Source organism: Pavona decussata, unplaced genomic scaffold, assembly GCF_977016875.1.
Source record: "Pavona decussata unplaced genomic scaffold, jaPavDecu1.1 SCAFFOLD_122, whole genome shotgun sequence".
Lineage (NCBI taxonomy): Eukaryota > Metazoa > Cnidaria > Anthozoa > Scleractinia > Agariciidae > Pavona > Pavona decussata.
Genome location: NW_028145536.1, coordinates 300008 through 327027, shown reverse-complemented (window position 1 = coordinate 327027; position 27020 = coordinate 300008). Strand labels below are relative to the sequence as shown.

Here is a 27020-nt window from a genome sequence, read left to right as displayed (position 1 = left end):
ACGCATTTCGAGTTTAAAAATGCAGGCGAAACAAGAATAATCGCCTGTACCCCTCGCCTAACGGAATAAAACCGGAGAATACGTAAACCCGCACATCAAGAACCCAACGGTCAACAGACAGCTCTGAGACAAAAACAAGTCCAAGGCGGACCGGTAATGGTTATAATTTAAAATTATTGCTATTTTATTTTGGTCATTTGCGAATGTATTCAATTGAATTTATTGTTTGAGAATTTTTATACGTATTTTTTTTCTTTAAACATGCAATTTTCTTTCACAGCAGTTTTCAAAATGCATGATACGGTAGTGATACGGACCTTTGGGAGCTTTTAGCAATAACTTCGCCGCTTTGGATCGTTGAAGTGAAAATCATATGTTTAATATTAACGGACGGTTATAAATTAAATGTAGTGAAATGTTATGATGTGTGTATGTCTCTTCGAATAGACCGTATTCGTATTCTCGGTATTGAACTGGAATTAGCTTGCACACGAGGCTTATGCGGGGAAATCTTCAGTGAATCTTTTCACATGCAAATAGTTTCTGATATATTCCCCCGCAAGAGCCTCCATTGCAAGCTCAATCCAGTTCAATACCGAGAATACGAATATGGTCTATTGGCTTCGATTTTATGAGCTTAAATTTGACACTTTCTGTAGTACGTGATACTTGTAAGTGGGAGATGTTTCTTCCTCAGCAAACTGGTGTAGCACAAAGCGTTTACACTTAATACTTCAGCGTAGAAATTATAGCAAGCAGTGAAAGCCATTAAGTTCGGAATGAATATACACCGAATTCATAATGGCGGACGGCTCGGGAAAGCCTCGGTACGAGAACATGAAAACGAGGCGGATGAGGATAGGAAATAATTTCAACATGGCGACGCCTCGTGCGGACACGACTACTATTCCAATTATACTCACGGAAAATGATATTCCCGGAGCGAGTCTTGAGGGAAGGAAACCTGCGGAATTGAAAAAAGCTGATCTTTTGTTTTGGCTGCGATGCAGAGGTGACTCTTGCAAAGGGTTAAACTTGAAAGCGACGCTCGTTAAGCGGTATGTGTACAGCGATCGATAATGTAAACATTATAATTTCATGTTTTCAGATGTTTTGTAAGTCCCAGCTACATGCAATGCTGCAGGTTTCGTTTTATTTAATACACGGCTTCCTACAAGGTATTACTGAAATAAATTTTAAGTATAGATTAGAAGGATGTGTTTTTTTTGTGTCTTTTAGAGTCGAGGAGTACATTGCAAGTGGCAGGGACAAATTTATAGTTGACCCAGATCCAAACCAAATTTATACTAAACGCAAGGCTAGGGAATGTTCTGTTTCGCTTCCTGGTCCTTCTTCTCAGAATGACGCGGCTCCCCGAATTAAATACCCAACTTCTGGCTGGGGGAAAGCTCTAGAGAAATTGCCACTTTTCACAAAGGCAGAAATGAAAAAACATGTAGAAAATTCTGGTAAAAGAATTGGAAATGCTGAACACCACTCTGTCCCAACAAGCCTTAAACGTGCAAAAACATTTCTCCAAGATGAATATTTGAAAGAAATTGAAGCAGCTGATGATCAAGATTATTTCTATTTTAAATGCAAATGCTATCACAGCTACAAGAAACATGAAGCACCTCACACAATACAGGTAGCTCTTTGCATCATATCTGGCCAAGTGATAGATGCCACTTGTACATGTGCTTCGGGCAAAGTGGGTTATTGTAATCACACATTAGCCCTCATGTTAAAGATTTGTAAATATTCATTGTTTGGAAGCAAAACAACTGAAGACCTCCAGGATGAATGTGATGAAAATCCATCGTTAGCATGCACCTCAAAGTTACAAAGTTGGCACAAGAGAGGTCGGGGTGATTCAATCCATCCACAACCTGTTATGGATGTCATAGTGACAAAAGTTAAGCCTGATGATGAGAAGTCTGCCAAAGGCATTAGATGCCAGCTTTATGAGGCCCGCAAAATACCCCAACACAACATTGAAGCAGAAGAAAAATTTAAAAGAGCTATAGCTTCAATTAATCCCAAAATGGGAATTGGTACTCTTCTCTCAAATCCAGTCAGTGAAATGGTTCAAACAAAGTTTGGTAGCAGTCCTGTGGGCTCTACAAACAGCTATCAGTTGTCGTATACGGAGGCCAACTTTCGGGTGAATATCAATATCAATAGTGTTCCCAGACTTCCTAATTCAAATGTAGACATAGCTAGCTACCCACGTTTTCCCATGAAAGACTCTATACCTAGAGCCTACCCAGACACTGTTTCCAGGGAAGAGAGAACATTTTTAACTTCACTAGAAGTAGATGAAAACCAAATCAATGATATTGAATTGGAAACAAGAGATCAGGCAAGCAGTGAAAAATGGAAGGAACATAGGAAGTTCAGATTCACAGCCTCAAGGTTTCATTTGATATCAAGGAGGCAACGAAATCATGAATCTTTTGCCAAGGACTTGATGAATCCAAAGGAGTTCACTAGTAGGCACACTTCTCATGGGAAAAGATATGAAGGAACTGCTATTCATGAATATCAAAAGTTCATGAATGCAAGAAAAACACCAGTAGTAGTGCTCAAGTGTGGGCTTGTAATTTCAAACCAAATGCCAGTGCTTGCAGCCACCCCTGATGGGAAAGTTGTTGACTTTGGATGCAGTCAACCTTTTGGAATCTTAGAAGTTAAGTGTCCATCAACAAAATCTGCTGTCACCCCACTGGAAGCTTGTTCTGATCCCACATTTTTCTGTAGACAAGTAGGTGATCAATGTTGTTTGAAGACTGAGCATGAATATTATGCTCAAGTTCAAGGCCAGTTGGCAATAACTGGTGCTGCTTGGTGTGATTTTATTGTCTACACGTTCAAAGGGATGTCAATTGAAAGAATAACATTTGATCAGCAGTTTTGGGACAATTTGAGTCAGAAACTAGAGGCATATTATTTCCAGCATTTCATTTCTTTTGCTGCTTCAGAGTACAGAACTCTACAGCATGGATCAAGTCCTACAAGGTCTTAAGTGCTAATAGTGTGGACTAATTACCCACCTTTATATTGCTAATATTGATTATTCAGTCATGCTAGTCATAAGTGAAGGCCTTAACACTGACTAAATGAAATTGGCCATGTTGTGTAACAGCATTTTCATTTTTATTAACTTAGGATTTATTATCATACAATTGTGTACAATGCTATGAGATAAAGGGAGGCATGGTGGCCTAACAGTTAGCACCTCAGACTCTTGAGCAGGTCATTGGTTTAATCCTGTCCTCTTACCTTATGAGATAATAGGGTCTTGAAGGTTACACAAATGTGCACATACAGTCCACATCTGGTTAGCTATATCAATTAGACTTAAAGGAATTACACTTTCCCAGATGCGGAAGTTCTTGATTTTGTTGATTGCCCTCTCAACATGAATTCTTAAAGATGCAATTTCTTGGGTTTTCACCACATCTGAAGCAGGCATCTGGGCAGAGCTACCCAAAAATGGGGGAATGTTTAATGAAACATCAACTGGAAGAAGATCCTGGATAGTAAAACCTTTGTCAGCCATGACAGAATCATTGGCATCAAAAGGAAGGTCCAGAAATCCACTTCTCATTGTTATTTCTCTGTCAGATATACTGCCAGTGTACAGTTCACTTATAAATGTAATGTGTCCAGCAGGTGAAATGCCAATCAGTCCTTTAAGTGTTGTGTGGTTCTTGTAGGAGCTAAACAGCTCACTGTTTAGGAGAAGACTGCTTGGCATTTGGCACTTGACTTCAGTACAATCTATAATGACTCTTGTATGTGGGTACTTGCTCTTGAAGTCATGAGGCATGTGATCATCCACCACTTTTCGAGATGGCCATATGTTCAACTGTCCCAACTTTAAATACATAAAATTTATCCATGAAATTATAATTCTGCTGACAGTTGATTGAGAAATGTTAAATAAATGCCCTAAATGGCGTTCAGCGAAGCCCTGCCTTAGCCTACACATTACCAGGAAAAACTCCTCTTTAGCAGGCAATGTTCTGGGCCTCCCTGGCCCAACACCAAGTTCGGGTTCCCTTTCGTAATACTCAGGATCAACGTCCTTGGGAACAGAACGCCAAAATCTGATATTTTCTGCATTTTCACCCGAATTCAAGAAGGTGAATGTTGCCATGAAAACGTCATACGATGGAAATCCTGTATAAAATGCAATATCCTCTTCAGAAATAAAGTTATTCAATGTAAACATTCTGTTTTCCAAGTTTTCACACTTCTCCGAAAGTTTGAATGCGTGATTCCTAAGTTTCTCCACCTCAGCTTCGAGTTTTACTTTACTTGCCCTAGTTTCCTCGAGCAACTTTTCTGTTTCAGCCAGCTTTCTCTGTAGATCTTGGTAAGATAGCTGGTTGCTACCCACGTTGCTACTGTCAACATTTATAGGGCTATCTGACCTTTCCTCACAAGTCGCCGCTACCGAGTCATTTTCTACGGAAAAAGTGTAATCGTTCGCTGCATTCACATTCATACTCACAGTTTCTGAGGACGGACCTGAAACAGCACTCATGTTAAGCGATGTCCTAGCTTTGACAGCACGAATTGAAGGGGAAGCTCTGATCTTTGGCGGCGGTCTCTTTCGAGGTGAACTCCTTTTCCATGCAAAAACGGAAGGAACTGCCCCGTCAACATAACTCAGTCGTCCAATGCCTAAACTCTTTTTGAGGTGTTCTCGTTTAAAATGTAGAGAACACACTTTTGTAGCATCTGTGATGGTGAAATGTTTGCCCGTGTCTCTTCGAATCGCGTGCAGCCACTGATCCCGCGCAGGCTGATCGGTCGGAAGATTAAAAAATCCAACTTTTTCCCCATTTGGCCCAGTTGAACCTTTTTGATTGCAAAGTGGAACACAGCAATACCGATTCTGTGGCGATTTTGCTTTAGCCATGGCGGTACAATCGCGAAATAAATTACACTACACGTTCTCCTGTAAAGATTTGTTTTGTTTTGCAAATTTCCTATCCTCATCCGCCTCGTTTTCATGTTCTCGTACCGAGGCTTCCCCGAGCCGTCCGCCATTATGAATTCGGTGTATAAGGTACTCACAGTGTTTCTCGCTTGCATTTCCAGTCCGCTTCTCCGTTCCAGTTCAATACACAAGGGCAAAGGTCATGCTACTATTATGTACGTGAATCAAGGGTAAACACTTACGTAAAACAGCAATACGCTTGAATAAAACCCCAAAATGTGTCGCTTCTCGATTCTCCTTGCAAGACAACGGCGAATCACGCAGTGTAAAGCGGCAAAGCGTGCATCACCTCGTGCCCAGATCTAACGCGTCCGTGCACGAAAGGTATGCGAAAATATTAAGAAAATAAAAACAAAACAACATTTGTCGGTCTGTCTGCCATTCATAGCATGCGCCATGCATTTCACTTTTCTGTTTGTTCAGAATGAACACAATTTTACTAATATAGAATAATACTAATAATTTTTCAAAACCCCGAAGTAGAGTGGTCTGTCGCAACCAGTCACGTGGCTTGTAGAAACTTGGTGGACTCACAAATTGTTACAATCTGCTTGTTCGGAAAAGATCACTTCCTTTGGACTACAAAACCGAAAACTTCAAGAAATCAACGACGCTGATGACTGCAAAATCCACCGTATCAAAAAAGATGGCGAGTTGTATAATTATCCATAATTCGTAGCGCTCATAAAAAGGAGCACATAAAAGTTAAAAAAACTCCAACCTAGTATTCACAATGTTTTAGTACAGGGACGAATTTCGCAAAAAAAAAAAAAGTGGCTTTCTATGTGCCCATTGGATGTGTTAGGTTTGCAAGGTATTGTGGTAAAATGTACAGGCGCCATCTTTTGCCATAAGATGGATTGGAAGAGAATAGAACAATTGAAGATTGATAAAAAATAACATTTTGTAGCCCAAATCATACCTGGCGGTGCGTTGAGGTGGAGTCGAAACGAATGTTTAGTTTAAGTTATATTATCAACAGAGTTCATAAGGTAATTTTTCCACCGCAGAAGAGATTCGAGTGCTAACGTTTCGAGCGTTAGCACTTCGTCAGAGCGAATCAAAGAATTGCAGCCTGTATAGGGTTTATATGGTGTGTCACAAGGACTATTTCTCCGTAGTGTTTAAAAGGAATTCAATCTCTTAGAAATCGAAAAGTATTTTCGGTTTAGTGTTTCAGGAAATTGATAATCTTTACATGTGAATTTCTCGTCTAAATGAATGTTTATTCAGCCGTGCTCGTAAGGTGTTTTGGAATATTAGATCGAGCACAACTCGTTAGCGTAGAGCAAAAGTTCCGATCGTTATTGCGTTATGAACGAAAGCTGTTTAATAACAATAAGTGAATTATCGTTTGTCTCACGATGTAGTCACTTTGAGATGTGAAGTCTCACGTGGATAGCTTCCTTGACCCTACGGGTGTACCAGTGAGAGTCTCGATCAATAAACTTTACCTCGTTCCAAAGCGAATAATGGCCGGTCTCGTAGACGTGCTCAGAAAGGGCGTAGGTCTGGGTACGGGCTAGTTGTATATCCCTGTCGTGCTCTTTGATTCTGTCGTGCATAGATCTCCCTGTTTCCCCGATGTAGTCAGTTTACCGCATTCACAGGGAATTTTGTAAACCACGCCATCTTGTTTAGCCGGATCGACGGTGTCCTTAGGTCGCACCAAATGTGATTTAAGTGTCGTTTCGGATTTGAAGACGCTGAGAATGCCTTGTTGTTTTAGGCAGCGGCGAAGAGGCTCTCATACTCCCAACACGTAGGGTAGAACGGCGGTGGATTTGAACTCTACCGCGGGCTCTTTCCAGGGAGCTGTTCTTGCCTTGGTGATCTTCTGCACAAAGAAGACCCCTATAATTCTCCCATAATTTCGCAAGTATATATGTATAAACGTTATGGCAATGAGGCTTGAATGATAGATAGTGCGTCCAAATACGTTTCTTTTGAGGTCCGCAACGAGACGTGATGACGTTATATCACGTCGTAATTAAGTCATGATTGCCAAATAATGGCCATCTTGGATTCTCAACAAACGCCGAAATTGAACGAAAAGTAATGAAAACCAATAAACGAGAGAGAGAGAGAGAGCGATGGAACTAAAACTCACTGGAATCGCGCTAAATCGCCCTAAAAACCACATAGGAGGCAAGAAATACACAAGAGAAGTAAGGTGGGTGATTTTTATTTAAAAATTCGTTCATATTTTTAGCCTCTAAAATAAACCGTTTTTCTCCCATACAAATCCTTATATTTTTCAACTGTTGCGTAACTAGCGCTCATATTTCGAGCTTGGGCCACCTGTGGTATGACAAATATATGTTGAAAATTGGGTGAAATTTAGATTTTTTAAAGGAGCTCTAAAGGAAGACGTCTTTGTGTTTCATCGAATAACCGAAGTTTGGAAATTTTTACTTTTTTTGCCATCAGTATTGACAAATTCTGACAAAGCGCTATATGATTATACCAAATAGAAACTTGTTACGCATCCCTCCCACTTTTTATATTCAAATTTTGTAGGCCGAAAAATAAAAAGGGACACATAGCATTTATTTTACACCGTGTACGTAACTGTTGCTAATGGTGACTCACTCTGCCGTTCGTTTTCATCAGCTAACAGCTTTCTTGAGTAATAAACAGGAACAAGAATTTACATAGTTCTTTACCATTTTTGTCCGCTGATAACAGTCTGACTTGAAAATCAGCAGAGATAAAGGAGTTTCTTGGGTTATAATCACAATCGGCATACCCTTTGGTTAATGTATCTAGCATCAACACAGCTGTCACGGTACTATCATAATCCAGACAGGTTTTACTTGAATAAAAGTTGTGGAAAGACAAACCACTTCACTTTTGGTCTAACAGCATCCGGTTTGAAACAATAATTCGTTCACGAATATGTCGAGAGGAAGTAGTTTATCTGAGCTGTAAACGTGGCTTTTCAGGATCCTTCCAAGTATAATAAGGAAGGCACTGAGTGAGTAATCCTGACCACGCAGGTTATCATAGAAGACGATACTGAGTATATCGAGTTTACTGTTGACACAAGAGAAGGAGAACTGTCAATCATGCGAAATTTTAATTTCCCATGTTAGGTTATATGTTATTTATTTATTTGTTCCTTTTTCCTTTTTTCTTTTTTTTTGGCTTGCTATCGCCCGAAAGACCCAATGTTTCAAAAAGTAGAAAAAATCCTTCTGATTTCGTTGCGCGTGTAAAGTATAAATCATAAACGATGCGAAAGGAATGAACTATGGGTTGGTATAATTCGCATCCTCATGTTTCGTGACTGGTTTTTCTCGCTGTTCGCAATAAATAACGAAATTATAAACCTTAAAATCCGTACGTGCTTTTATTTTCTGACAAGAAGCTCATAGGTGAAACGCTTCCCAGAAAGCTGTTGAGTCTTAGCGTTCGTGGTTTATGCCTTTTACCTGATAACGTTTTTTGAAACGAGTTTATACATCTGAAAGTGACTTTGTCGACGCTTGAATCAGCCTCAGAAAGAACGATATCTGTGAATACATATGCACTCTAGACGGCTCTTTTGCAAAATGTATGGTAATCACGGGGAAGGTATTAATAATCAAACTGGTTCGCTATTAATCTGTCAACGTTTTCTCTTCAACCTTTGGCCTTTTTCTTGACCGACCTACTCACTTTTATGACAGAGAGTGACGATGAGACAGACTAAAAAAAATATAAATTAATATCAACAACAGATATAGTAATTGCAAAAAAACGTACAAATTTCATAAGAATAATCTATTCAAGCCATTTTAACGTAGCAGCTGCCTCCGATAATACAAGAAACGTGATCGGAGTGAAAATGAGGGATATTCATTGAATGAACCTCGACATACAAGGTGTTCTCTTCGATAAAGTCGAGTTGACAATATATACAACGCGTAAACATAACACGACTGCGCTTTTTGTTGGTATAGTATATGTTTTGACGAGCAATGTTTGGCTTCCTTTCTGCCTGTGCTAATGTCTTTCTTACATGAATATAATTTAAATTTAAAACAATGCCTACTTCACGACGAGCCGATTCTCTATGATGATATACGTAATTATAAAAAGATCTTCCTCTCCTAAGTGACCCTAGAATTTCTCACGTAGCCAAATGCAAGGTTAACTGCCTATTGTTGTTGGCCAGTAAGGAAAACAAAGCCCTTGTGTCTCTCGATATCAGAAAACAAATAGTAGTAGTAGTCTCGTTGCTTAACCCTCTCGTCTCTGCGCTGTTTTTGTCCGAAATTTACAAAGCCCATTCCGTTTAGGTCATTTCTTCCCGGCTGAGAAAACAATAGGAGGAAGATTTGACAACTTGTAAGGTCTAAATAAAGCGCGACTTTTCAGTTTTTTTCACCTTGATTTGTATGCATGACGTGTGTTTGCAAAGAGCCCTTTGCTAATTTTAACATTGCTAGCGCAATTGTTCTGTTTCGTCCAATAGAATCGATAAATGCTGCCAAACATTTTCGATATTTGCCCAACAAACAACAAATTGATCGTATAGATAAAGTTCAATATCTAACGACAATTACGAACATCATTCAGTATTTAAATGATCACTAAACGACAGTGAGAAAGAAACATTTGCAAGAATCTTATATCAATGGCAGCGTGGTTCATTTTGTCTGGGTGGTTTCTTTCCATCATAACTGTAGTAGGAAATGGCTTTGTAGTTTTTATCATCGCACAAAATCACCGACTTCATTCCTCAGCCAATTGGCTCGTCTTATTTCTGGCAGTGGCCGACTTGGGGGTCGGTGTTGTTTCTTTTCCCATTGGATATTTATGTACGATGGCAGCCTGCAATTTGAGCGTGTACATGGCCTTTCACTGGTTTTTCCTTCACTCGTCGGTTGCAAATCTTTGTGTTTTGACGTGGGATCGCTACACTGCCATCGTTCACCCATTAAAGTACATAACATGCATGACCGCCAGGCGTCCCGGCAGAGTTATTTTGCTAGCATGGTTTATTCCTTTAGCGATTTCGTTGTACCTTATCATTGGAATGTACGTTACGGACTCGCACACTGTTTGGAAGGTTCTGCGACTAACTGGAGTCTCAGCTTTTGATATATTAGCCTGCATACTGCTTTTGTATGGCGTTGCTCGCATCCTGTTTGTCGCGTGGGCAAAAGCAAAAGACGATTTGAAAAACACTGTCCAATCTCCAGAGCCACAATCATCGAGAGAATCTGTAATTTCTCGGAGACGCAAGAAGCATAACACAGTAGTCTTCCTAATTGCCATAGTTACGTTTTTCTTGGGATGTCATGTGGTTATAAACTACTTGCTTCTGTGCATCACGTTTTCCTGCAACGTGACCGACGTAGCCCCAAGGATTCTAACCTTGTTCCTGGTTGTGAACTCAGCAGCGAATCCTATAGTTTACGCATTTTTAAAACCGGACATTAAAACAGAACTGAAAAAGTTGTTTTGCAGAAAACATAAAAGGCGCGATTGTGATTACAGCGAGGCATCAATGCAACGAGGATGATCTAAAGCTTATCCATCCAAAATAAATGTATGTTATTTACTTTTTCCTCTTTATTTTGGACGATAACAGGCAGCCTTTTGAAACTTCACTATATCTCTTGCACACCTTATGTTTTTATCGAAGTTTGCATCAATGGGATCGAAGATATATTAAAGAAACCCACATGTTCTTGATTGATATTTCTTAAATAATTGCGTAGACGTATTATTCATTTTGAAGGTGCGTTTAAGAGGCCACTGATTCGCTTTAGAAAAGACATCATAGCATGATCAATTTACATTTCATTTTTTCCTTGATACTGCCTCTTTTGGTCCATTTAATTTGTCGTTGTGAGATACCATTTCGTTCCAAAAACATCGTCGGATCAGAGTGGGCACCTTTCATAATAGTTCGTTTATTTAGTTCCATTATCCTTGGCAAATTGCAATGAAAGGGATCCGCATAAATTATATCAAGGAAACAAAAGTAATAATCAAAAAGTAATATTGTCTAGCTTCTCTTAAAGCGGTATTATTTTTTGAGCAAGTCGTAAGGGTTTCTTCAAATTAGCAAATTTTATGAAAACCAGAAGCGAGAGGATAAACTTGATTTCTTTCTGTATTTACATTAGAAAGAGAATTTCAAGTAAAGAAATATTAATTTGAATTAAAAGTTTATTACGAAAAAAGATTTGTTTCTCTCAGAGGAATATTTTCAAAAGAAATTATATTCCACAGACTGATTTACTCCGATTTTTCACAAGAATTAGCCTCACAATTATAATTCATAGACACCGCTCCAAATAGACGGATTTCAAGTCTGTTGACATAAAACCTCACTTCTTGTGATCTTAAATGCGATTGTCATTGTATTCGAAGCTCCGAAGTATAATGCAATATTTGTTATTGTTTTTTAGAACAAGGATATGTTTAAATACAAATGAATGAAATAACTTAGTGTCCAGTGGGTTTTTCAATAAATTTCGTCGTTGGAATACAATTTTCGTTTCGATATAAATTCGTTTTATCGAAGGATTATTGAATGAATTTCACTGCTACTATAAGAAATTAACGACAAAATTCAGGATTCTTTAAATTTAGTGAATAAAATTGAACATTTGAATCTATAATTTCGCATTTAATAATATTTGTCAATTACTGGCTATTGTAATTATAATATAATATATAACTATTTAATTTCGGATGAGAAATTTATGAATATTTATCGCCCTTTGACTGAGAACTGCTAATAAACTGAAGCCAAGGGTAAATGTATCTGTTACTGGCACCCATTACGGAAAAAATTCTTCGGCAAAATACTTACAATACAGTTTTCTGTTTTCCCACATGGAATTTGGGTAAGCTAACATAGTTTCTTTTCGCATCATCAAACATCTCAGATTATAGTTATCTAGCTTTCCGATCAGAAATTCAACAGATGGTTCGTAGCCTTAATTTATTTAAATTTTAGTAAAATATTGGAAATCTAAAGGACAGGTCCGTCTATTGCAGTGGAGATATGATGGACAATTGTTCTTTGAAGCGGCCGATATAGAGAAATTAAACCCTTCATGTGCGTGTATTTTTTGGCTATCGTGTGGGGTTGTCCACATTATGCCGGCATTAGAGACCTCTATAAGCAGCGACGACGACGACTTCAACGAGAACGTCAGAAAACAATAGTTTTAATTAGCAAAACACTGGCTCTGCACGTGCGTTATACACTTTGGTGCATTTCTTTGTCGTCCTCTGCAAAACAACAACGTGAAATGACCAAATTTAAGGTTTTATGGAGAACGGGAACGCATGATGATTAATTTTCCTTTCTCTTTCTGAACTTTAAAGGCGCCCCTACGACGTTAGATCCTCGATAGTTCGGCTACATTGCACAAACTAAGAGAGTATAAATCATCGCGAATTTATTCAGAAGACGCGAAGGTAATTTTTTAAGTTTCGTCTTCGTCTTCGTCGTCGTCGTCTCTGCTTAAGGTCCCTATTATTTTGAGAATAGGGAGCTTAAGCAACGACGACGGCAACAGAAACGAAAATGTCACCCGAAAATATATCTCTATTTCAATTGTGCTACTTCGCGATTATTTCAACTAGCTCAACGTTTACAAAAATGGCGAACTATCCAGGAACCAAATTGGTAGGAGTAGCGTACAAGTTAAGAAAGGAAATGAAAAATTCACCGTCGTGTGTTCACGTTCTCCACAAAACCTTAAATGTGGTCATTTCACGTTGTTGTTTTGGAGAGGACGGCAAAGAAATGTACCAAAATGTAAAACGCACGTGCAGAGCGATTGTTTTTGCTCATTAAACCTATTGTTTTGCGGCGTTGTCGTTGCCGTTGCAGTGAGGTAAAAGAATCGACCATCATGCTGGAAAGTTTCTTCGACTCTAATAGTGAGGTAAAAAAATCGATCATCATGCTGCAAGATTTCTTCGACTCTTCTGTGTTTTATAAGAACTTTGCCGAAACCATAGAATTCCCTCACAAGGTACCGGCTCAGGTACCACATTTTAAGACCAGGCCTGGTTACAAATTAGCAAAAACATGGCCTCCGGCTGTTCCAGTTCTACAACATCATCACTGAGCTGCCCCCGGATGAGTCGTCTCAACAATCGAGCAAGGAAAATCACAAAAAAGAGCAGTTTTATGGAGCTTTGTAGTAATGTAATTTAAGCAAAATAGTGACATTTGTTGAGTATAAAGAACTTGAAGCATAATAGTGTGAAACATTTAGCATAATTTGGATAACCCTAGTCTATCATGACCAAGATAAAAAAATAGACAACCATTTAAAAGAACAACAACAATAAAAAAAAAAAATGAAACAAACAAACAAACAAACAAAAACCAATCGACCGATATCGTTTTGAATTTGAGGCTTGGATAAAATTGATAATCACCCGTGGTTCAAACATTCTTTTAAAATTCACTTGCTCTCCTCTCATTGGCTTACATCTTCTAGAAGAAATTTATGTTGAGAAAATTAATTTTAAAATATGCAATCCATAAACATAAACTCACGACAATGGCCCTTTAAAAACTGGACTTTGTGAACCAATCAACACAGCACAAGACAGTAACTTGGACTAAGAAGAGAATAAATTTGAGAAAACTTTCCTTTGTAATCGCTTAAACCTAGGAAATAAAAGAGGATAATCTTTTCGCAAGATATTCTGGGCTTGCTAGAACTGAGCAAGAATTAATTAAAGTGGAAATTTTAATCAATTCTGGCAAACTATATTTAATTAACAGTACATGTATGCTTCATTCATATAATTCACGGATGTATATTTGTTAGCAGCTAACAGCATTTGTTACAAATGAAAACAAAAAATAAATAAATAAATAAATGCCTCTTCTTTGGCCTGGAAGTAAAACACATACATTACAACTCAAATACATCGATCGGTTTTTCTCCATTGTAATACCCTCAGTCCTGTCACTTTAGGAAATCGCCCCCTTCCTCAAACTTGGATAGGTTTAGTGATTTCACTTGGAACTGTACAACTACACTCATTTGAAATACAGAATAGTACACAGCTGTCCCAATATGCAACAATAGAGCACATGAAATTTCAATAGATCGTCCGGTTACTAATAGAACATTATTTACAGTAAATCACACGTACTATCAATAGATCTTCCGGTTACTAATAGAATACTATGTACAGTAGAACACATGGTCGCTATTCATCTTCTTATTGTTTCATCGAATACTGTGCCACCTTATTCTACAAAGTTGCTGTGTCCTAAAAGATCTCTCCTTTTGCTGTCTGTTTTCGCCATGGAACGAACAAACTAGACCTCGTACCTCTGGCAATTTGTGTCGGTTGCAAAACTAGTTGTTCTGCCGAATTTCTTCCCCGTTTTCTGAGCTATCACAGCCCTTTGCTAGTTTTTGATCCACGCTCCGATCACAAGTAATTCACAAGTAATATTTCCTCGCCCTCGAGTAGTCGCCAAGTTAAGCCAAACCCTTCTCAGGAAAATAGCCAAAAACCTATCGTTACAGTCCTTAGCCCCAAATTAAGAGATCTCTAGATAGAGAAAAAGCTATAATGATGGTTAGCCGTTGTTTGAACTGCCACTGCTAATGGCTAAATTGCAATTAAAAAATAAAATTGGGAGTAACCACGCACCTTTTAGTGATAAATAAGCAACATTCATTTTCATGTATGCTTGGGCCAAAGGCCGTACTTCACATGAGCCGAACCAATTATGGTTTAGGTCGACCCAAATGGATTAATTAAGTTCGCCCGGTTAAGTTAAACGTCGAAATTATCTCATCCGAACTAAAATGCAACATCGAATAAGTAGCAAAGTCCTCAAGAGGTTACAGAAAAAATGTTGAAAATATGCACTTTTTGAGAAAAAAAAAAAAAAAACTACTTAAGAAGGCTCCCCAATTCATTCAAGTTTCTTCAATAAAATCAGCTGAAAGACTAATTCTTGAGGACTGAGCGAGAAGGACTTGAAGACCGAAACATTTTTTCGTGTTTTTTTTTTTATTTGCATGCTAATCTTCGTTTTTCACCTTTTGATGAATTTCAAAAAATAAATAATTTTAAAAATATAAAGGCCAACTATTTGCACTATTTCCAGTTGATTGCATGCAGCCATTCCACCAGATCTTTATAGGATGAGAGTGGCGCAAAATGTAGTTCCTTCCGGTGAGGTTTTCTACATCATAACAGATTTCTTGTATAATCTGATGACAGACTTTTCGCCGCCCTAGCGCCTGGAACAAATCACTCAAGTTAACTATCATAAGCAGCAGACATAAAAATGCAGGCTGTTCTTATTCTGAAGCTGAATAGGATTACAGGTTTACGCCGGAACGAACCGAAGGTGAGGTCCGTAAACTTAAAAAAAAAAAAAGAAAAAAGAACGAGACCAATATTTTGTCCAATAATACGGACCGAACAAGCTATTTCTGTCAGTAAGTTTTTTTTAATATCGTATAGACATTCCCGCTCGTTGTTTTCCAGTGCGCGTGAAAATTGTTTATGTTCAAACAATGTGAGAAAAAGTGCAAGAAAGTAAAACTCCTACTCGATAGTTTGAAAAGTTTTTACTTCATAAACTTGAATTACCACCGATTTTATTGATACGCGACCCTCGAATAAAAACTTCCACTGAGGAGCATTTGGCGATTCGCTTCCGTCAATCATGCGCTCCTTATATGGTGTTACAGGAATGCCGCTCTTATTTTCAAAAAATATGGCGGTCACTGTGTAGCCTGTTCGGCCGACATGGTTGCTTCTTATTCTGATGAAAAAAGGCGATCAATGTCATCTATTGCATGCTCGTTTATTTATGCCGATTTATGCGATTCTTTTTTCACCTACCGTCCATTTGTCTTCCTTTTCCCTTCCGGGCTGGCTAATCTACCGTGGAGGTATTTCTGTATTTTTTCCGAATTTTCTTCACAAATGTCAACCCCACTTTCAGAAGTCTTGCTATAGCGATCGTGCTCAACCCCTGCACAAGCAAAAACACCAGACGCCAACGTAAACTCGAGGAGTAAAAAGCAACCATATACTGTATGTCGAACGAAGAGATACACAGTGGCCGCCATATTTTTCAAAGCAAGAGCAGCATTCCTGTAACACCATATAAGGAGCGCATGATTGACGGAAGCGAATCGCCAAATGCTCGCCGGAGTTTTTATTCGAGGGTTGCGTGTCAATAAAATTGGTGGTAAAACATTTTTGCTTCGTTTTTGTCAAAATCGAAACACTTTGCTCCTTTCAAACGTACTTTGTAACGGAAGCCGCCCATCTTATCGGTCCATATAGGAAAATTCGGACCGCTCGAGGAGCCAATCAGAATGCTTTTTTTTAGCGCAGACCGGCTCAGCTATATGATAAAATAAGCTTCCTATTTTTTTTTTTTTAATACTTGAATGCTTTATTAAAATGCCCTAAAGCTACTGTACTCCTGGATTATAAATCCATTTTTGTGTTGATGTTCTTTTGAAACTCGATGCTTTTCATTAGAAAGGTGAACAAACAGGAAACCCACTGTTACTCACTACAAAGCTTCCTATCTATGCGGAAATAATCAAATTTATACTTCGTAACTTAATATTACAACAACTGACAGTAATGTCACCGATAGTGATATTAATTCTTCAGGGGTATTTGCTAACCAAGGGTAGCTTTTTACTAATTGGTTTCCAAAACTAATTATGATTTCTGAATAGTTATCACAAGTAGTACATCCCGCTTTTTTGATATTTTATTTTCAGCTATCAATTTTCAACCATTATTGCCTATTGCTAACAGTGTCGCTTCGAGCGCTTTTTGCTCGCCGACGAATTACCTTCCCATTCGGCGGTTACAAGCATCGATGAAGGAGCATGAATGACAGCAACTTCACAGAAGCAACGGGAAATGAGCATTCAGAGATCTCCTGCAATGTTTTAAATCGCACAGCTGTGGAGGTCGGCGGTGTTATTGCCTGTACTTTTATCTTTCTAACATCTCTCTTAGGTAACACATTGGTAATCACTGTGGTTTACAGCAACCGAAAGATGAGAACAATCGTCAACTTGCTGATTGTGAATATAGCTGTTTCAGACTTTTTAAACACTGTTTTCGTCATCCCAAATGTGATCACACAAACGCTCACCTACCCGAACGCCTGGTTCATTACAGGAACAGTAGGGGAGGCTTTATGCAAGATTGTTTTCTTTTTTCACGATGTCACAGTAGCCGTATCTTTGCTGAGCCTGTTAATGATTGCCATCGAGCGCCACAACGCAATTTGTCGTCCAATGATAGTAGCTCCCAATTCACGCAAGCGGTGTATATTAATGATATTATCAACTTGGCTGGTAGCATTTCTCATATATTCAACACATTTTTATACTTTTAAGCTATTTACCGAAGATCAAGGTATACTTTGCGATCATACTTGGTTGCCGCTGTTTGAAGATCCATCTAAGGCCTTGGAAATTGAATTTCTTCTCGTTTCAATAATATTCGTCTTCGTCCCATTTACTGTCGCAACCAGCCTTTACACAATAATTTTTATCAGAATCAGACACTTGTCTGTTCCAGACGAAGCAAGTTCCGTGGGACAACGACGCCGAGAGAAGCGCAACCGAAAAGTGCTTCGCATGTTACTTATTGTGGTTATCGCATTCGGCTTTTGTTGGTTTCCATTTATAATCAACAAATACGTGGTCATATATTTCTGGTATAACAAAGGCCTTGAGCCTCCTTGTGGTGTGCAGTTCTTTGGAGAATGCACTTTTTATTTAACATATCTTAATTCCTCCATAAACCCAGCAATATATTTTGCGTTCAGTGAGAATTATCGTAAAGGACTAAGAAATCTTAACTGGTCTTGTCAGTTGCCGACCTTCCCCGCCATCTCTAACAAACAAGCCTCGAGACAAATTGATGGCGTTGCTGTAGCTCAAGCTAAGGATATGGAGTTAAACCCTCTGTAACATTGTCTTTTGAGTTCAAGTGCCACTGAAGATTTTTGGGAAGAAGCTGGAGAGACCATCAAATAGAAGAAACGTATAATAAACCCTTCATTGTCACTCTGCGACAAAACGCTGCGGTAGGACTATTACCTTTAAAACTCTCTAAAAATATATATTAAATAAAAATTGTATAGTCATATACTTTGATTCAGTGCATTCAGTTTAAGTATAGCTTGTAGCCATTAAATTGAAGGTTCAATTTGGTCGAACTTGACCCGAAGACATTTTATTCTTATTGAGCTCTTGTTATGTAATTTTCACTGCAGAAGCAAAGTGATCCAAGGCATATTCATTGGAAAAAGTGTGTTTTGGTAAATTTATTTTTTTCGCAATTTAATATTTGAATGGAAAGTTACAAAGAGAATTTCAACTGGTCTTCCGATAGGGTATAATTTTCCAATCAGGAGAATATATAGGCGTGAAAATTAGTTCATTGAACTCCATCTTTTACAATATGCAAATTTCTACAAAGTTCAAAAAGAAAGCTTCATGGAGAATGACATTCAAAGCAAATATGTAGAGACAATAATATTTAATATTGGAAGCAAGAAGTACTAATAAAGCAGGCTAATAATTGTCTTTCTTTGAACGGATGGACAGGCACACTATTTCCATAAATTGAAAAAATAAATGTCATCGTTCTTCTGTTCTAACTTCCACTGATTTTAACGGGCGTTACTGATTTTTTATAATTCGCTAACGAATTTCATTTTCTCAACCAAAATTACTGGTTCAGGAGTATATACTGTTGTCTTTGTCGGCCTGTAAAATGCAGCTGCGTTTTCTCATCATATGGTGGAAAAATAATTATGCTGATAAGTTAATGACATCTTGTTTGCTGAAATGTAGTAATGCGTTCTTTGTAATAAATCTCGTACACTTTCGAGGCTCAATTTAAGCCTTTGTCCTGACTTGTCAAAGGACCTAGAGTTCCTATTTTTCGGACCCCATTCACGGAAATATTTTCCCATTATATGGTGGAAAAATAATTATACTGATAAGTTAATTGCATCTTGTTTGCTAAAGTGTAATAACACGTTCGTTGTAATAAATATCTCGCACACTTTCGAGACTCAATTTACTAAGGCGATATCCTGACTTGTTATAGGACCCACTTTTCCTATTTTTCGGACGCAATGCACGGAAATGTATTTCCCATTAAATATTGTGGAAAAATAATTATACTAATAAGTTAATGACATCTTGCATTGTTTGCTGAAGTCAGTAGTAACGCTTTCTTTGTAACAAATACCTTGTACACTTTCTCACTCAATTTAGGCGATATTTTTCTGACGCCATGCACGGAAATAGTTTCCCATTATATGGTGGAAAAATAATTATACTGATAAGTTAATGGCGTCTTGTTAGCTAAAGTCCAGCAATGCGTTCTTTGTAATAAATGTCTTGTACACTTTCGATGCTCAATTTAAGCAATTTCCTGACTGTTCCTATCTTTTGGACGCCATGCCCGCTGAAATGCTTTCCCATTATATGGTTCAAAAATAATTAAACTCATAAGTTAATGGCATCTTATTTGCTAAAGTGCAATAACGCATTCTTCTTTGTGATAATTATTTTGTATGTTTTCGAGACTCAAGTTAGGTGATGTCCTAACTTGTTAAATGACCCACCGTTCCTTGTTTTTCGGACACCATGTACGGAAATACGCATCGTTACATCGAATAAGCTCAGAATGTATACGTTAGTCAGCTCTGGAACATTCCTGTGTTTGGTCTTGCTTTGACTTTTTTCTATTGTTTCATATGCTAGGAATTTTTAAAGGAAATATTGCGACATGTCGGGCTGATTTCGCCATTTCGAAGTCTTATGTGCCACTACACTGACATTTGGGCTTAACTAAAAAGGCATAAGTGTGACTTAAACCTTATCCAGCCTGTTCGGTCGGGGTACACAAAGCAAGCGTATTGCAACAGTGAAATATCTTGTGGTAATTATGTTATGACATCCATTAGCCGCTAATGAAATTAAAATCGGAAGTTGCTAAGGAGAAATCGCCTGCGCAAAATAGGATGAAATCGGTGGGGTTTGGAATCCACTTAGATTTAGAGTTTACGTGGCCAACGGACGCAAGCACAAGAGTAAGGATACGCGTACATAACATACTATACCTAGTTATGTATTGTATAAAACTTATTGTGTTTTTCAAGGAAATAAAAAGTATTAAAAAAAGTAAGCATAGGCGTATTAACTAGCGCAAGCATAAACAAAAGAATAGAAAAATCATTATTTTTTGTGCTTATGATTGTGTTTGCGTTCACGTTGTGCCGCGTGAAAACGAAATACAGCATATGCACGAGAAAATTTGTTATGTCAGGGCAATTGAGGTACTCGTACCAGCTATCACTCGTGTAACCACCCCATTTGCCGGAAAACAAGATGGCGGGAGACTCGCCAAGTTTTGATGATAAGTTAATTTGCAGAACTTGTACGTAAGTCCGAGTGTTGAATGACAATAAATGCATTATGATAAGTTTCAGTTACTTGTCTTTATTATTACTTATAATAACAGGCAATGGTTATGAAGGCTGACAAACTTCTTTGTTATATATATTTTTAGCGTTTTTAGCCGAGGATACCTATCTTTCGAGCTAGGAACCGAGTTAGGAACCGAGTTAGGAACCGAGTTGGGAACCGAGCTAGGAACCGAGTTAGGAACCGAGTTGGGAACCGAGTTGGGAACCGAGTTAGGAACCGAGTTGGGAACCGAGTTAGGAACCGAGTTAGGAACCGAGTTGGGAACCGAGTTAGGGACCGAGTTGGGAACCGAGTTGGGAACCGAGTTAGGAGCCGAGTTAGGAACCGAGTTGGGAACCGAGTTAGGAACCCATATGTCTATTAGATGTATATGTACCGACTGGCTTTTTCTTTCATCTGGGGAGAGAAAAACTTCTTGCGTATCTGTAACAGTTGCCAGGTCGGAATCCATCAGTAGGAAGTGTCCATAATCCCACTGTATGAATATTATATCTACGCCAGAACGTAAACACCGTACATTTTTAGACTGTGATTTTAGCTCTCCTCTAAACCTTCTATTTTATGTAGTAAATTCCTTAAGTCGCCGTCTTTCACCTCAGCTGGCCACTCTTCCATGCGATTTTTTGATTTTGCCAGGTTCATTTCTGAAAGTCACCATTGTAGTTCAGAAACACATCAATTTTCAGGTAGATTGAAACCGATTAACAGCGTAGGTTTTGGAGATAAAAACGGATTCGAGTAATTCATCGCCGATAGGACAGTATGGCCGAAGGCTGAAAACAGCATAACCAACTTTCCAGGAACGCCTCGGGCTCGTATCTCGCCTTCATATTTGTTCACTGCGATTTTCAATCTATCGAAGTCTAGCTTTTAAAGGCACACCACAGGATCTCTCTCAAGAGTTTGTAGCTGTTGCGTTTTCTTGGGGTCCAAAACACGATAAAATACAATAAATCATTCACGGCTAAAATCAAAGACCTTCGCTCTACAATATCTCGGCCAAAAATCATCCAAATCGTGTTCGAATTGCTCGCTTTGGCAATACTTCTTTTGATCAGCGGCTCTTTTAAAAGTGGCGATAAACAACTATGTATTTAACCACTCGATCTTTCCTGACATCATGAGCCTGTGAAAACCTGAGGTTGAGACCATTGCATGACTTAAAATTAATTTAATTTCGATATCTGAGATTTGCCACGATCCAGATTTCAAGTACATATTAACAGCCTTAAATCGCTTAATGACTTGCTTGTTTCCTTTGAATTCAGCAAACCTTTCTTTCCGCGACAGCGTGGGGCACGCGAAACCTAATGGTGTGCGAAAAAGAGCAAAGGAGAGTAGAGAGGAGCGGGAGTGGATGAAAACGCCAAAAGAGGCTACACATAGGCTGCGTAGCGGTCCTTTTCTTTTCGGGGCTAGCAATATCTTTTCCGCTCTTTCTCGTCCCCCTCTCGTTCACATTTGAACTTAAGTCTTAGAAAAACATGGTTTAAGTTTCGTTGTAAACTGCTTCATTGATTCATTGTTCGATCGATTAAAACAAAGTTATTACAAGAAAGTGGTTGAGCAATGAGTGGTCACCCCGACTATAACCTGACTGACTTCAAAATTCTTGGTTCAACTTCAAATAGGGCATTCTATTTCTAACCAGGCAAAACCCCTAGTTTAGAGGTAAAGTGCTGATCGGAACTGATGCTAGGCTAATACAAAGACGATTTAGTTTGAGCAACAACAACAACAACAACAACAACAACAACAACAACAAAAAACAGCCAAAAACTTGTCTCAAATCAAGAACCAAATCGCCCAAAGTTTGTTTAACTCGCTTTCCAACTCCTTACTCGGTTCCCAACTCGGTTCCTAACGCGGTTCCTAACTGGTTCCCAACTCGGTTCCTAACTCGGTTCCTAACTCGGTTGTTAGTTTATCTCTTTTTAGCCTTGAACGTGCACAAACTGCAAGAGATTTTGAAATGTGTCGGAGCAACAACTCTAATTGATCAGTCGTAACGCACTTCATTTCTGAAGCGCGGTTAACTGTGACAGAAAGCAACAACAACAACAACAACAACAAAACAAGTAAACGAGCAACACGCAGCAACGACAACAACAACAACAAGAACAACAAAAAAAGACTCTTACACAAAAATATGGTGGCACCAATCGCTACCTCCTGCAATTACTACCTTTCAAAGTGGACCCCAACTCTTGCAATTAAGTTATTTTTTCAGTACATGTCCTCCAGCTGCCACTAAATCGAAGTTTCTTCGTTTTGTTTTTCTCAAGTTTTGGTTCACAGTAGGCATGCCCAAATTGCTCTTTGTGGCTTGTTAATGATGTCTGCGGCTTAGCACTTTACTTAAGCTGTCTTTCTCCTTTTTTTTTTCTTTTTCAACTCCCTTAGACAAGAAGCTTAACGAAGGATAAGGACAGATCACTGAAGACGAGGAAGCTGATAAACTGATAAACTTTCAGGAACTCATCAGATCCTCCCCCGAGTGACGTTTAAGAAGTAAAACCCCTCCCCAGTTTGTTTAATATGACTTGAAAACAGTAAACGTATATGTATATTGCCTTCCCAATAACACTTTTATCGCTAAACAATGTTCTATAGTTAACTTTTATTAAGGGAGCCGCAGGATTAACAGTAATAACACCAGGCTACTCTTTTGATGATATCCCTTTTTCATTTACATTTGTGCTGGAGGGGAGTCTTTCATGTCAGTCCACTTATAAAAGGTCGTCGTCAACCGCCGCCCTGTTATTTATAGATGTAACATTTATAGACATGAACACTCGTTTTGGGAAAGAGAATACACTGTACGTGTTCGCTATTGTTACAACTGAGTTTTTTCTCGTCCTTGTTACAAAACATCAAGAGTGACTAAAGAGGCAATAATAAAAATATAACATTATGGTATTTCGGGTATTAATTAAAGTATAACAAATGTACTAACGCAGGAACTAACGGATTTAAAATAAAATAAATGTTAATTCAAAAATTTACATTGTTAAAACAGGTTAGCGTTTTTCTCTTATTTCGTACTCGGAAGATAACTGATAGAAAGCGTCTTTAAAATGAAAAGGTGGTGATAGTATCATTTATTTCAGCCAAATTTTCTTTCCATTAACATATCTTCCAGATATCGTTAGCTATAAAATAAACTATCTCTTCTAAGATCTTTTTTGCGGAAAAAAAGAAAGATAATACGCGGGGCAACTATCAGTCGATATTCACTTAACAGAAACACTATTATTTTAACGGAACAGATTGGTAGATAACAGAGATTGTAAAATTGATGACGTAGACATTTTGTTTCTCAATTTGCTGCTTTTATCTGCCCTAATCGGCCTAGTAAACTATGATATGTTGCATTGTAGCATTTACATGGATATCATATGGATATAATATTTTATATCAAGAACCCGATTCCATAGCGAAAAAAAACAAACAAACAAACAAAAAAACAACACAACAACAACAAAACATACCGGAAAACATCTGGAAACGTCAGGAGAGAACATTTCAAGTTATTTGCTTCGAAATGTTCTCGTTGAATTGGTTGTCCCTGACTTATCAGAAGTTGCATTACATTTTTGGGAAATTCTAAGTAAATCAGCCTGTTATGGCCACAATATACTTCGATTCCCTTTGCTATGAGTCGAACAGAAAGCAGATTTCCTTCCTGTCTTTACCTTTAATTTTATTCCACGTGATTGAAGTCCATCCAACATTAGGCCTAATATCTAAAGCAGAAAATGATACGGAAAATTACAACCTTGCGTGGCATATGCAGTTTTTTTCCCAGCATTTCCTGCCGAACATTTTAGTTCAGTTTCTCCTCGGGGGATTTTCCTTTTGCATTGATTTATTATTTCGTTCAATAGCAATTAAGGCAAATCGCCCTTTACATAATCCTCTCGATAATAACCGGACGTTATCAGGCCTTTGGATGGATTCGCAACGAAAAGAACCATCATTTTATGCTGTGGATTTACCATAAGACCCATTCTTTAAGTTATCTATCTGAAAAGACTGAAATCTGTCTCGCAGAAAGGAAGGGTAGCAATATAGGTGCCCAAAGGCGAATTGGTAGCATTTAAATTTGTTGGGACGAACCGGTCGGCCATTAGCTACCATTTGGTGCTGACAGTGACCACAAGGTGAACATTTTTTACATTTGTGAAAGACCTTTTGAGGATTTATATTAGTCCCAACGATGAAGACCCAAGCTGTTGTTATCTATGCTGGACTACTTCTGTTCGCGGTAACATTAGTTTCTGAGAGTGACTGTTTTACTCCGAAAGATGAAGGACGAATTCTTAAGGTTTGTAAGCATTTTTCTCAAGACCAGGGCAGCCGGCTAGCCTTGTTGACTGCCGAGGAGAGGCAGGCTTTACCTGCAAAATCCCCCTCCCCCCACCAACTCGCCCTGATTATACACTAGATTGAAAAAAAAAAAAAAAAAAAAAAAACCTTCTGGCGTGAAAGGTATAAACCATAAACGATATAAAGACCCAACAGCTTTCTAAGAAGCGTTTGACTAATGAACTTTTCATCTTTTTAAGAAAATAAAAAGCACGTTTGATTTTTAGACAGAGAGCAAAAAAAATAAAAAAAAAAAACACGAAGTATGCGATTGCTAGTTAGTTCACCCCGTAATTCCATCAGGTCGCATCGTTTGTCAAAATCACACTTTGCAACGGGAACGCGTTTTTTCCTTTATCTTTTTGTTTTTCTTTGTTTTTTTTTTTTCAGTCGAGTGTATATGATTACCGTACCTTAATTCAAGAATGTCTCCTTTTTGAAGCATGGTACAAGCTATCTTAAGAGAAATTTTGACAAACACGTGCACCTTTTATAAGAGAAGGTCTGCTGGCTAGTGGGGTTAACCTCATTAACATACCTTGCCTTTACCTGCACGCACATCCCCCCTCCCCCCGTCCTACCCCTGCCCTGCTAGATTGTATTTGGTGTGGTGTAATTGCTGCCTGTCGCTAGTTTAATAAACGATGCATGCTATTCTAACCAAATTATTGCACAAGAAAACAAGTAAGCTCTTTGAAAACGATAGCCAAATGCGATACGGTTAAACAATACAGTAATACAATATCAAAAAAAGGGGGGGGGGGGGGGGGGAAGGAAATTATAGATTTTGAAACATTACTGTTTTCCGGGTAAGCGATAACAAGAGAGTTGGTGATTATAGTAAAAGATCCCTGAATTTAAAAATAAACTCCACTGTCTAGGAATAACTGAGAAGAGACGTGTAGCTCAGAAAGTTGCGTTGTCTTGCATTTATGTTCAGTTTCACTTTACTTTACAGTTGACAAAGAAGAAAGAAACAAAGCTTGCTAAACAGAGAATAACTTCCAGTGGACGCAGTGGAATGGGGAAGAGTGGCTACGATGATCGTGTGGAGGGAAAAGAACAGGTTACAGAAAGAACGTTGGGGATTGATAAAGATATGTTTAAATGAAAAATTTAACAGTGGCGATCTAATTGACGAGCACCGAATGCAAATAGTAAACTAAAGTGATGTGAGGTCTATCGTTGTCAGAGAATTGTACCGATCGATAAAAAAAATATGCTCATGTTTTCATTCTAGAAACCCTTTTGTTTTTCTTATTTTATTATTGAACTACTGTAACTTGGAATGAAAAGGAGCTAAATTCCTTATTTGTAACCCCAATCCCATTGTTGAATAAAATAATTCGAAAGCCGAGCATGTCACGGCACTGAAACGAATTTTTTTTCGCTTGACGAATTAACATAACAGAGTGTACCTGTACAGATACTCTGTCGTCCACTTTCTGTCGTCCATCAAAATAATTTCACTAAAGCGAAGATGATGGTTAATCGAATGCGTTTAGCAACCAAACTGTCTTTTACACCCATATGGGATTAGTCTGAAGTGCAAGGCAATAACAAACGGTCGCCCATTTTGTTCGTCTGTGCCTGCAAGGTTTCGTGAAATGTGGGAATCATCATCTGTTTTATTCCTTGAAATCTTCCATCAAATGTAAATTTATTTAGTACTGTAATATTAACAAAAGAAGGTTTAAAAATCACTGGGGAGATTACCAGTTGTTTTTTTAGAAAGCAACCCCCAGGATTTGAACAGGGCGATAGAGAAAAATAAATAAATAAGGTGATCAGAGTGGGAACTTTGGCCTTCAGTTGGATTTCCGTATTGCAAGTGACTTGAGGACTCGGGAACCACTTCCACCTACGCTACCTCCTCTTAATGGACAAATTTTCTGCGCAAATTTATTGTTATCATCGTAAGTAAAAGAAGAGAATAAGACAGTTTATTTACTCTGCTCACTGCCATCTATTTACATTTCTTAAAATCGTATACGGCAGCTGTTAAACAGAGAAGAAACTAAAATAGGCAACAACAACAACAAAAAACATTTTCCTTGTTCTTTAGCAAAACTCAATCTCAGTATTGGATATGCTATTTACAGCTGTTTAACCATGACATTTTGGAATTTCTAGGAGTCATCGGT

The 27020-nt window shown here is 38.3% G+C and overlaps 4 protein-coding genes and 1 long non-coding RNA gene across 7 annotated transcripts in view; 4 read left to right on the top strand and 1 right to left on the bottom strand.

The window, feature by feature from the left end:
* Positions 1-26226, top strand: part of LOC146469506 (uncharacterized) — a 31676-nt gene extending 5450 nt beyond the window's left edge. Inside the window, exons 1-2 of one of the 3 annotated variants that reach the window (XR_014867194.1) lie at positions 24653-24835; positions 25835-26226. This is a non-coding gene — a long non-coding RNA (uncharacterized LOC146469506). Of the gene's footprint in view, positions 1-24652; positions 24836-25547; positions 25686-25834 lie in introns of those variants that run through there. The other 2 variants (XR_014867195.1, XR_014867196.1) reach the window with 2 other exon arrangements.
* On the top strand, positions 877-3025 carry LOC146469510 (uncharacterized). The gene is made up of 2 exons (XM_085123104.1): positions 877-1058; positions 1240-3025. Exons 1-2 carry the CDS (start codon positions 877-879, stop codon positions 3023-3025), a joined length of 1968 nt encoding a protein of 655 aa, XP_084979230.1.
* LOC146469509 (uncharacterized) lies at positions 3284-4930 on the bottom strand. Its single transcript, XM_085123103.1, has 2 exons — positions 3490-4930; positions 3284-3345 (listed from the first exon to the last, which is right to left on the bottom strand). The coding sequence occupies exons 1-2, from the start codon at positions 4928-4930 to the stop codon at positions 3284-3286; spliced, it is 1503 nt and encodes a 500-aa protein (XP_084979229.1).
* LOC146469508 (trace amine-associated receptor 7e-like) lies at positions 9568-11603 on the top strand. The gene has a single exon (XM_085123094.1). It carries the CDS (start codon positions 9633-9635, stop codon positions 10521-10523), a length of 891 nt encoding a protein of 296 aa, XP_084979220.1. The 5' UTR covers positions 9568-9632; the 3' UTR covers positions 10524-11603.
* LOC146469507 (QRFP-like peptide receptor) lies at positions 16809-19296 on the top strand. The gene has a single exon (XM_085123099.1). It carries the CDS (start codon positions 16876-16878, stop codon positions 17971-17973), a length of 1098 nt encoding a protein of 365 aa, XP_084979225.1. The 5' UTR covers positions 16809-16875; the 3' UTR covers positions 17974-19296.
* Positions 26227-27020: the final 794 nt, after the last annotated feature.

Excerpts from the sequence above, each read along its gene's own strand:
- LOC146469508 (XM_085123094.1), top strand. The coding sequence starts at position 9,633 with ATGGCAGCGTGGTTCATTTTGTCTGGGTGGTTTCTTTCCATCATAACT.
- LOC146469509 (XM_085123103.1), bottom strand. The coding sequence starts at position 4,930 with ATGGCTAAAGCAAAATCGCCACAGAATCGGTATTGCTGTGTTCCACTT. Across the intron at positions 3,346-3,489 it reads AAACATTCCCCCATTTTTGG|CTAACCAGATGTGGACTGTA; the intron begins GTAGCTCTGCCC and ends TAATTGATATAG.
- LOC146469507 (XM_085123099.1), top strand. The coding sequence starts at position 16,876 with ATGAATGACAGCAACTTCACAGAAGCAACGGGAAATGAGCATTCAGAG.
- LOC146469510 (XM_085123104.1), top strand. The coding sequence starts at position 877 with ATGGCGACGCCTCGTGCGGACACGACTACTATTCCAATTATACTCACG. Across the intron at positions 1,059-1,239 it reads AAAGCGACGCTCGTTAAGCG|AGTCGAGGAGTACATTGCAA; the intron begins GTATGTGTACAG and ends TGTGTCTTTTAG.